This window comes from Mya arenaria, chromosome 12 (genome assembly GCF_026914265.1).
Source record: "Mya arenaria isolate MELC-2E11 chromosome 12, ASM2691426v1".
Taxonomy (NCBI): Eukaryota; Metazoa; Mollusca; class Bivalvia; order Myida; family Myidae; genus Mya; species Mya arenaria.
Window position 1 is genome coordinate 42,369,250 of NC_069133.1, and position 12,779 is coordinate 42,382,028.

At 36.9% G+C, this 12,779-nt stretch overlaps 1 protein-coding gene across 1 annotated transcript; it reads right to left on the bottom strand.

Annotated features, from left to right (window-relative positions):
- Positions 1 to 5,482: 5,482 nt before the first annotated feature.
- Positions 5,483 to 12,512, bottom strand: LOC128210709 (uncharacterized). Its single transcript, XM_052915062.1, has 6 exons — positions 12,362 to 12,512; positions 12,068 to 12,203; positions 9,545 to 9,717; positions 8,891 to 9,005; positions 7,480 to 7,652; positions 5,483 to 6,155 (listed from the first exon to the last, which is right to left on the bottom strand). Exons 1-6 carry the CDS (start codon positions 12,510 to 12,512, stop codon positions 6,121 to 6,123), a joined length of 783 nt encoding a protein of 260 aa, XP_052771022.1. The 3' UTR covers positions 5,483 to 6,120.
- Between the last annotated feature and the right edge of the window lie 267 nt (positions 12,513 to 12,779).

A 12,779-nucleotide genomic window follows, 5' to 3' on the forward strand; every position in this document is an offset into this window, starting at 1 on the left:
CTAGAAACACCCTCAATTTCAAATCTGAAGCTAAGCTACCTGATGTCTGCAAGCCGGTGTTAATCAATCTCCAACGCAGTGTTCTCCATTAACAAGCAGAATAAGATCACTGCATATGCCTGGAATGCAGTTATATATAACTTTTCAAAACTTTTGTTAAAATACAACAATTTTTTTATTTACAAATGATTTACATTTTTTTTTACCAAAATAACGTTTTTTCCATTGACACGGGATTTGCATGTTGTGTGCTCAAAAAACCTTAGCGATGTATAAAGGAATGTTCATGTGTTCGTTCAATATGCTCAGACCAGAGTTTTCCCAGATCAATGGCCTATGTGAGGTTGAAATGATTCCATACTCCTACCACTCTGGCAATACTCATGGTTATTGAACATACACTCGTGAATGCCTCGAACATGAGCCATCACAGCATATTGAGGCATAAGGCAATGTTCACGTGCTAAATGTGCTCAAACCAGACTTTTCCGAATACAATGGTCTGTTTGAGGTTGAAGTGATTCCAAATGCCGACCACTCTAGCATAGTGGCAATAGCCATGATAAGTTTAAGCGAACGTGTCAATGCCTAGAACATGAGCCATGAGAGCGCATTAAGCGAGTCATGCTCAACATGACACTTTTCGTTATTGTCCCCTTAGTCGAATTCTCATGTTTTATTTTCGACTACTCAAGAAAAAAGCTCCTCAGATCTCTATAGTTGATATTATAGGCCCTGTACCTAGTTTATAACTACACTTTTTGTATGGTCCCCTTAGTCCAATAATCGGGTCAGTCCGTCCCCAAAATGGCGTTTGCAGCAGCAAAGTTTTTCGAGCTCTATTTTCGGCTAATCAGTACAACAGCTCAAGCGATATAAATATATCATACAGTAAGCCTCGTGACCTAGTTCATCCCTAAACTTATCGTTATGTCCCCTAGGTAAATGTTTCGGGTCAGTTCGTCCCTATCCGGCATAGCCTGTCTAAAATCCTTGGGTATTCACATGTGCCATCACCTAGGGCCAGGATTCGGCCACACAGTGACATAGGTCCCTATGGTCCCCTTGCTCGTTTCTGCGAGAACGAATCTTACATGAATGGTAGGGGTCAATAGGGCTTATATTGCCCATATACGCATAATGTTGGGCTAAGGACGGGGCCAGACTAAATCCTCCTAGTATTAACAGTTTCCCCGAATGTATCACACCGCCAGATAACCCTTGGATACAGTGTCATTGGTCCCCTTGCTCGTTCTTAAGGCATCCGCACCATAACAGTGTCTGAATATGGGCCAAATTGGCATAGGGAATCGAGTTCATGTCCGTATTCCGCATAGCCTGCCTAAAATCCTAGGGTATTCACACGTGCCATCACCTAGGGCCAGGTCTCGGCTACACAGTGACATAGGTCCCTATGGTCCCCTTGCTCGTTTCTGCGAGAACGAGTCTTACATGAATGGTAGGGGTCAATAGGGCTTATATTGCCCATATACGCATAATGTTGGGCTAAGGACGGGGCCAGACTAAAATCCTCCTAGTATTAACAGTTTCCCCGAATGTATCACACCGCCAGGTAACCCTTGGATACAGTGCCATTGGTCCCCTTGCTCGTTCTTAAGGCATCCGCACCATAACAGTGTCTGAATATGGGCCAAATTGGCATTGGGAATCGAGTTCATGTCCGTATCCCGCATAGCCTGCCTAAAATCCTAGGGTATTCACATGTGCCATCAGCTAGGGCCAGGTCTCGGCTACACAGTGACATAGGTCCCTATGGTCCCCTTGCTCGTTTCTGCGAGAACGAGTCTTACATGTTTTCTTGAGATTAATTCTCTTATTGTATTGATTGATGGTGATACGGTGCTAGCACCGCATCGCCTCGGTGATATGGTGATACGGTGCTACGATACTAACTTCACGCACATCTTTTTAAAAGCATTTCAAACAAATTGGCTCCACTGGATTCTGGTTTCCCTCACGGTTAAGAGTCCTGTTGTTCGTCATACCACATAGGGCGAGGGCACTTTAATCACAGCGTACCGCGACGATTTCCTTGATTTGGAGTGGAACATGTGTTGCTATGTTACACTCGCATTACTTGAAAGGAATGACCATACCAGACTACATGGAAAATAGTTCAGAAATAGATAATATCGGAGGATCAAGCCAAGCTCAGAACGCATATTATATAAATTACCTTGAGGATACTGCAGGTTACCTTCAGCTCTTCGGAATATTTCTCCTTCCAGCGTTTTTTTTCTTGATGATTTGAAATACTATAATTATCCGCAAAATACGTCTGGCTGCTAAAAGAAGATCTGTCTTTTCGTAAGCAATTCACCATTGGTTTTAACTATAAACAATAGATGAAGTAGATCCAGCATATTCAGCCTGTTTTTGAAATCACAAACCATTCAGCTTCAAAACCTATAGATAAGGAAGGTAGCCAATGGTTTGAGACGGTAAAACCATGCTTTGGTCCACTGTCATACAGTATGTTAATTAACAGAAATAAGGCGTGTATCAATGAGGAGGCACTTCCGGATTGGTGTAATGTGCCTTATTCATCCGAGGATGTTCTCGATGGAAATTGGCCGAGGAGTTCCGATAGTTGAATGTGTCGACAATGTCAGAGTTTACGCCATCTTCTGACGGCAGTCAATCACACTCACTGTCAGAAATCAGTCTAATTTCACTTAAATGGTAAGATGTGTTTATCTTATAATAAATAAGAATGTATTCCTAAGTTTTTTAAATAAATTTTGACAAACTTTGCTGTTTCGAGAGTGAATTATTCAGTTTTTTAATTAAGGGAAGTAACTACAAATACTTTTAAAAGAAGTTCATATTTCACTGCTTTGTTAACATGAAAATATCACTGTTGATATTTCACTGATTCAACTCGATATTAAACCGAAAAGCAAGAAGAAAGAAAAACAGTTTCGAGCAGGTTTTTTTTATTGAAATCCATACATGTTGACGAATTTTTTATGCGTAATAAATCATTAATCATGTTTATTTCAGCCTCATGTTTAATGAGGGAATAGATAGTATTTAATTTAACAATAATTTATTTATAACAATAAAAATACTGTAAATAATTGTAAATCTGTATATAGAAAATAATATGAAATACGAGAGTCATAATACAATGATAAATATATATACAATACAATACAATACAATACAATAGAGAAATAGTACTAGCAGAACAAAGAAACTGTTAACACGAAATTTGACTAAAATAACGTTAAGTTTTTCGATGATTGCATGAGTTTACCTGAATGTTTTGAGACATAAATTAATATGTAATACAGAGAGGTTCTACCTCAAAGCTTTATACAATTTCCAGAATTATGTTATCAGCAATTACTATTGCTGGGGTCATTTCAGAACACGTACATTTTGGCATACTCAGTTTTTTTTTATTCAATTAGAAATATATGTTACATGGTTTGTAGGTTTGTAGACTTGAACGAGCATTCCATTCAACACTTAAAGGGGCACATTATAGGTTGATGCAACGCCAGTAATATGTTAGTTGAATGTAACCTATGGAATTATCTGATGATACGTAACCGATATAATTTCTCGCTGTTATTTAAGCTTTGTCAATAAAGTTACTTTGTTGAATTTCTCTTGTTTAATCAATCAGTGGCGAAACATATATTTTTTTTAATTTTAATGCATTTAATATGTTTAAAGCTGCAGTTCACAGATCTACGTTTTGCACTCTCACAGACTGACCGTTCTGATATAATATTCTTGGAATGAGCCAATTATGCGTAAAGGTCAGGAAACCAGTGATAAGACTGCTCACAAAAGATCAGATAGCAGTTTTCATATTTACCATCGAAACCTAATGTTTATGGCTTTTAGCTTTGCTAACGTTTAAGAAAAATGAGATATTAGCATTTACCAGACAATGATATGTTTATTGTAAGTTATCTATATGACTGAATTGAATGGATTGCTGCCCAAATCAGCTGATTCTGAGACACAAAAAAGTCGAATCGGTCAATTTGTGAGACTGCATCTATAACTCATTTAACCTAAACAATCAAAACAACAACATACGAGTTGTGTACAGATTAAAAGTACAAGTCTTTAAAAAAAATAACAATTAATAGCTACGTGGTCACTAGACAATGAAACGCCAAAATATCGCTAATTATTTGATATTTGTACACTTATCACACACTTTGTTTTATTTAATCATTCAAGTTAAAGGAGATAAACAATATAATACATTAAAACTGAAAAAGTGCACCAACCTATAGTGTGCCCTGTAAATCTTAGTGTACAACGAACATATTGTTGTGTCGACACGGTAAACAGTACGGCATGCAAACTTTAAAGAAGACAACTGTATTTAGCTACAAGCTTACATGAGTTCATATGGTTTAAATATGTACATTTTCAAAAATACAATTCGGTAAGACAATTTGCAAGAATGGTTATTATGAACATGTATACAAAAAACACACATTTGAATCCGTTTAAGTATGAAGCATAATTTAAACATTCTAGACAAATATATTACAAATGCAACGATACTATGAACAATATTATTATATATATATAGTCAGTATACAAACTAAGGCGTAAAGAAATAATATGTTTGTTTCCGGTTCCCGACCTACCCTATTTTTGCCCCGACCCTGGACGTTTTTATTAGTTGTCAATGAGAAGTCTTTTTTTTCATTTGGTTGATTTTAATCAATTACAATTTTATAATGAAGTATTTTCGGGGTTTAATAATACCAGCGATGCCAATACTGAATGATCTATAGCATATATATCTTTAGTTTTTGGTAACAGAAAAACATCCCGAAAAAAATGGCTTATAAAAAAATGTTCAAAAAAGAAAAGATTTTCCGACTTATATAATAATCCTTTTTGGGGATTGAAAACCGGAAACAAACATATTATTTAGGCCAAACGGTTTTTAAAAAAGTTTTTAACTTTATAGCACTTAATGGTATTCCATATAGAGAGACGGAGACAATTAATTATTATATACCGATACAGGCACACTGTGAGAATTAAACTCCCTCCTTTGCTACGCGGCTTTCTAAAGAGAACTCGGCACTTGAAGAGGGCGGTATGGAATATGTAAATACACAAATGCACGTCAGTATAATGTGTTATACGTCAAATAAAGAAATATTGTTAAGCATGGTGTAGTATGATCCTCACAATAAACACGAGAGAATAACAATCACCATCTAGTCCGTGTCCTGTTGGATGAAACAAATGGTGACTATTTCGGGAGGATATGAAAATGAAGTGTTTGAGCCCATGACCGATTGCCACGAGTAAAATTCGGACATCTTTAACGCTTATGTACGAACCGCCTGGACGTACACTTCATACATTTAAATACTCATGCGTTTCGTTTAAGCTAAATGCTACACCATGCTTATAACGAATCGTAAATTACGAATAACCAATGCCTATAATAAGTTAATTGGTGGTGTTTTATAGTTAAATATTTATACATAATCCCCCTTATCGGAACGGTAACCAAGTAGGCGGAGCTTAACCGTGCAATAACTAACGTGCGGAAAACCCCCAACGCTATTCACTTATACGCACACTACTTACTAAATGCTGTCCATAAACATATGGAACAAAATAATTACAACTCCATCAACAACCCTCGTGATTAAGAGTTCACCTTCCCGCTTCGCGCTCGTGTATCATTTGAATAACACGAGCAGTGTTTGCGGTAACTATTACTTATAACATGCTATATATTGGACATAACGACAAGGATAAATAACATTGATATGGTCTAATGCTGATACACTTCCAACAGTGTCACAGAGGTACATCTCAATACAGTCGAACACCGTTGGCTCGAACTCGATTGGCTCGAATTCCTTGTTGGCTCGAACTTTATGTAAAGGACCGATTTCTTTATACTAAATGTAAGCATTCCCGCTTGGCTCGATTTTTCCGAGGCTCGAAGTATTATCGCCGATCCCTGGGAGTTCGAGCCAACGGGGTTCGAATGTAATTATAATATGAACACGTTGATACATGGAGTAGATGGGCACTATTTTTGAGCAAATGTAAATGCTTCATGCTTCTAGCAAGTCACAGTATGTCATCCGTTCACAACGTTCCTGCCTGCTGCAATCGTGATTTATCTGAAAATGAATTAAAGCTGGCGTCAATATACTGTAAGAGTGGTTTTAAATATTTAAATAAGTACGTAATTCAAGGGTCAAACATGTGTGTATAACGTCAAAAGTAGTGAATTAAAGCTGGCGTCAATATACTGTAAGAGTTGGTTTTAAATGTTTTAAATACGTACGTAATTCAAGGGTCAAACATGTGTGTATAACGTCAAAAGTAGTGAATTAAAGCTGGCGTCAATATACTGTAAGAGTTGGTTTTAAATGTTTTAAATACGTACGTAATTCAAGGGTCAAACATGTGTGTACAACGTCAAAAGTAGTGAATTAAAGCTGGCGTCAATATACTGTAAGAGTTGGTTTTAAATGTTTTAAATACGTACGTAATTCAAGGGTCAAACATGTGTGTATAACGTCAAAAGGGGCAAATTAAAGCTGGCGTCAATATACCGTAAAAGTATGTTTTAAATGTTTTAAATACGTACGTAGTTCAAGGGTCAAACATGTGTGTATAACGTCAAAAGGGGCAAATTAAAGCTGGCGTCAATATACCGTAAAAGTATGTTTTAAATGTTTTAAATACGTACGTAATTCAAGGGTCAAACATGTGTGTATAACGTCAAAAGGGGCAAATTAAAGCTGGCGTCAATATACCGTAAAAGTATGTTTTAAATACGTACGTAGTTCAAGGGTCAAACATGTGTGTATAACGTCAAAAGTAGTGAATTAAAGCTGGCGTCAATATACCGTAAAAGTTTATTTTAAATGTTTTAAATACGTACGTAGTTCAAGAGTCAAACATGTGTGTATAACGTCAAAAAACCATCATTACTCCTAAACCAACCAAATGTCAATTATCAGCTTAAATGTAATCAAATATATAACAGGTTTCATTTCTTTTTCGAAATACACTTGCAAGCATGAAAGTTAGAAATAAATGAAATTTAATACATAAAATTCAGAAAGAAATATAATAATAAGGAATAATTTAATAAGATCGAAAGCAGGATCCGATTCCGGGCCCTCTGGATTGTTAGACGAGGTATTAATAGCTGGACCATTGAGGCGTCGATATGTTACCGGTGTTATAAAAATTAATTATTACATCGGTTTTTGTTCAACTCTACAACGCATAGTTTGAATGTTTGTTAATGTTCACAGGTGCTGATATGAATTTGTTTTAAACGAAGTAATGCACCAGTCAATTGTAACAACGGCCCCCAAAGGTCCGGGTAATAGCGGGTACTTTGACTTTCGGTCCAGCCAAGCCCGGGTAAAATCCCCGCCCTGCGGGGACGAACTGCTGGTAAAATCCCGCCAAAGTCAGTTTTATTACCTATACATTTCCCTTCGTTCTCTGCTTGCAACTTTCCAACATCCAAGTAGTATGCTTGTTTGATGACGTCAGAGAGCGTTGTCAGTGCGTGCATAACACTGTCGTCTGCGCATGTAATTCCTAGCTGGCCGAGAACCAACGGACTGCACTCGTATACAAACTCACTGAGAATTCTGCAGAAAAAAATATGTATATACTTATAAATTTGACACTCAGAAGTAATCATCACCTTGTGTTTTTTTTCAAACTTCGTACGTTTTGACGTCGACGTCGAGATACGCAGTAACGTTAGAAACAAATGCGATAATATTCGGCATTCTACTAGAAGTGCTCCAGCTCGGCCTATATAGCAGAGGGAGCACATTGCTTCCCTTTTCCGGCATCCTGCTGCCTTTTTACTATGCCCTGCTGTGCCCTTTGTTTGACAGAGCCCTCTTTGATTATTATTAACTATATTTGATATTTATTCGACATATTGTCAAGTCAATTTTACAGAAATAAGTATAAAATAAAATATATACATACTTTTGACACTTAGGTAAAGATAACAGCTCAGGTATTTATACAAACTATTAGTATTTAAAGTAATTACAACACATACACACTACGTATGAAATGAACATTGGCCCTTGCAAGTGCCCCATTAAGGCTCATTCAATGCGCATCAAAAGTGCCCTTTCTGACCTAGCACCCTGCCCTTATCAAATCCCGTCTAGAGCAATAGACTAGTACATGTGTACATATTTAAAATGATCGTAAAAACATCACAGCGCAGGCTTCCAGTAACTTAGTTTTACTACTTCTCAAAGACCATTCGGAACACCTCGGCCATTTTCTATCGATATCAACCTCGGATGTTTATAGACGGTTTTTAATGTCAGAAATCTTTATATTTAAGTACGCTGCAAGTAGATGGCGTAGTAATTTCAATTTAGCAGTTAAAACTTAATGATTTTACTCTTGGGAATCTTAATTATTTATTGAACTACTACACTGCACTGGCAATCATTTAAAACTAAGTAGTATAAAACTCACTTTAACACACAATAATTATTAATAATTATATTTAAAATTTTACGAACTTCTTCTACTGATGTACCGGCATAAATCATCGGTTGTTTTCGATGGGAAATGGCCGAGGTAATCCAAATGCTCACACACACCCATTCTCGTTCACCAGAGTGATGGTGCTATCCGTGACACATATTTATCATAATCAAACCTCTGATGAATGGGAATGACACACGCCATGGTGCATCGTATAGGGTAAAAATATTAAATTGACCAAATATGAAAATAAACCTTATATAAAGCTTTGATAGTAGATGAAATACTATTGTGGATGTAATATGTCCCATATAAACCTCTAAGGATGAGCCAACGTTGGAATCCCATATGCGAGACTACTTACTGACAGACGTTGGAATCAGTAAGGAGACGGAACTTCCGGTAGCAGCGCGTGTCCACGATAGCCAGCAGCTTATCGGGGCTGTTACAAACGTCACCAGGAGTCATCACCGGCCGATCTAAACATACACAAAGCCAAATACAGTTTTGGTGGACCGAATCGCGAATACACAATCTATTCACTGTTTTGGTTATTGGTGGCAATCAACAATTTGATTTAAACATTTACAGATATATATTTGTAAAATACTTTTTTTATAATCAAACATCATTTTCAGCGTCATCTTGCAGATTCATATCTTAAAATCAACAAACTTGTATATTTAAAACTTAGCAAGAGCACCGCTAACGAATAAAACACTCGCCCATTATTCAAGCTGGTCAAGACCGAGGCAGAGCAACGACACTTCTTAAAGTCAGGTTTATTGGCTGTGTTGTACATATGTTGGAAATACACTAGTACTAAGAACACTATGCCGATTTTACGATTTTAGTTACGATCAATGTCTTGCTGTTTGCATCACCGACGATGACGTCATATGACAAACCTCGAAAATTAAACAAAACAACAACAACAGGCGAGCTAAAATCATGGCAAAACCCCCAGATACAGATATCTTCTTATTTCTACAAATTAAAGAATGAAAAACTTCCTTACCCACGCAGTCTGTGAAGTCTGACAGTAAGGGGACGTTGTTGACGTTGCTCGCCACGTTCGCGACGTTATTGTACGCTACTTTACGTAATTCCGTGTGTTGACGTTCACACTCAGTATACCGCAAACTTGATGGTATATAGTTATAGCTGCACTGGTAAAACACTTCAAACATGCTGAAAAAAACATATTATAGCAGGTGTCAAATGACCGTAAAAGTTTTATTGATATGTTATGGGTTAACAAAACTGTGTCTCTTAATTTCATTTCCTTCTATACGAATACGAATACAAATGTTTATTTGTAATGAAAGGCCGCCAGCCAAAAATACAGACAGATTTGTGTTAAAAATACATAATAATAACATGTTTATCCATGATAATAACAAATCACATCACAAAGAAAATAACACTTACAATGTAATTTCAAGAGTAAAATATATGAAATTATTGAAGCGTTTAAACTATTATCATGAGATTAATATTTTACATGGCATTAACAATAATTGATCAAACGTATGTGAAAAGTGGTAAATATAATACAATGGCAAATAAGACACAAAACATATGATATTGTATAAATCTTATGGTATATACAACAGTTATAGAACACAAACTGGAAGTACAATTTTAGGAAATCAACCCCTTCATGAACTCTTCTCGTACTTTGCTGCATTCATATACAATTTTGCTACAATGAAAATCTCTCTATCATTTTCAGTAGCCATAATTCTGGTGAATAAATGTACAGTTTCTGAATGATTTAGCCAATAAGGAAGGAGGAAACATATTCTTCTTATTGTATCATACAAAGGACATATCAAAAACATGTGGAACTTATCTTCTACTGAATAAACATGTCGCATGTTTAAACAAAATTGACAATATCTATATTCACGGCTAATATCCATATGACGCCCTTTTTCAATCATAAGTTGATGCCCAGAACAGCGAAAATTAGAGAAACATCGTTTATACATACTTGGCATATCAACAAACAAATAACGTTCGCCATTTAAAAGCGTTTTTAATTCACGGTAGTAAAATACCTTGGCGAATTGTTTATTGTGCTTGAAGTTTTTGTAACGCACAGTCTTTAATCCGGGTTTTGAATGTTTGCAAGAACAACTTTGTATTCCCAATGTCATTTGCCAGCCATGCATATCCAAAACCATTTTCAAACAACAGTCTTTTTACGTGGGAGGCCAAATTTGTTCTGCCGTTCGAGTCTTGACTTCGTAACAGAAGGTACATCTGTCTTGGATATCTGTTTGGAAGCATTTGAACAAGTTTTTCCCAATACGATATGCATCTAAGGTTATAAGTAATTGAAATGGGTAATCGTCCACTTTCGCTCAGTGCAAAGAAGTTTGACACATTTTTATTAAGTCCACATACATCTTTACAAAACTTAAAATGAACACGTTCGATGTTCTCTGCGTATTGGAATCCCCAAATTTCTGCAGAATAACACAAGATTGGCAATATCATGCTATTAAAGAGCTTAAATGCCTGTTTTGGCATAAAAAAAAGTGCTTCTGACATGAAAAGATGCTCATTAAAGCTTTTGTTGCCTGCTTCGCCATCGTGACCTTTGTCATCGACCACGATATCTTCGGTGTAAATATGCCCCAAGGTATTTGTAAAAGGAGACCACTTTTATTCTATCACCTTTGTATGTCCAATGTTCATACTGCCTTAAAGGCCCACCATTTTAAAAACCATAATTTTAGATTTTTCAAGGTTCACTTTCATACCAACATTATCACAAAAAGACTCAATATTATTTATCAACCCCTATATCCATTGTATATACCTGATAAAAAAATCACTTGCTGTTTACAGGATGGTAAATATGGTAACTAGAGCTATAAAAGAATGGTTACTACCCCCATAAGAGGCTTTGCCACGGGATAAAGGTATTTAAAGTTTCAATTTACAATCGCAAAAATAAACAATAGCGTCCCATTTGGGTAAACAAACGGGGCACTGTGAACAAGTGTATTGGAGTCCAAAGTTATAATCTCTTGAATATCTTGATCGTTTTTAAGGTATACCCAATATTAAAGGTTCTGCTCGACACCAATAAGGACACCAAGGCTTTTACAATAGCTCAATAGTTTTCTCTAAAAAAACAACAACAGACGAATTAACAAGTATTAGAGCAATCCCTCTTAAACATGCATCATAAAGTGTATCATAGCCGTACACACAACATAATACATACACGCACGGTAAGTCTTTGAAACGATGACAATCGATCAGGAAAAAAATGGCTAAGTTCTAATTCAATTCATAGTCATATGTACCTCGCACCAAAGCAATGTGGAAGTAGTTTGCTCCACGACCGACTAACCAACTGCCCGACCCATCAACCAACCAACCAACCCGAAGACCGACTCATCAACCAATCTTATAATGACTCCAATATACCCCATTCTAACTTCGTTTGAAAATTAATTCGAGATACAACTTGTGATATACATATACTGAATAAAGACATAACAAATCCGAAAGATTAACGTACGTGCACTTATTTCCGGTTAAATTGGCAAGGGTGCCGGGAGACTCGAGGACCACCGAGCACTGGTTGCTGATGGAGAACAACTTCCGGTCGAGCGCCGCTGCGCACGGAGATGTCTCCTGTCGCTCCGTCCACAGGGCTACATGAGTACACAAATGAAATAAAACTTTTGACAGGGACCATAAGACGTTGGCTTGAAGCGCAATTACATGCAAAAGTCAACTGGGCACCAGAATGATCACGTAACACCTAGTATCGACATTTTGTGTGTCCACTAAACGGCTGCATACCACTCACACGATGCGGGGGTGAGTCCAGATTTGACGTGAGAGGAGGCAAAGTAGGTGAGTATCCTTTCGACTTGCACCCCTCCCTCAGAACCAAATTTATATGGTTTAAAAAGTTGGCAAGAGGGTTTGGGGTACTCCCCTAAGAAATGATTAGCCATTTCAAACTCGAAATGGTGGGGGGAGGCTAGATCCGCAAATGCGATAGGATGTCTTCGAGAAAAACAAGTTAGTGTTATGACAGAAACATGTGATTGATTACATGAGAATTCATGAACATAAGGGTCACTGCGACCTTCTGCATCAAACTGTTCTAAAGTAACTGTTTGAATAAAATTGTGAAAAGCAACAGTGGCTTTGACTTTGACCTTTAACCCTCTGACATTGGAAATGATAGATGCCATCTACTGATCCATTTCATCAAACAT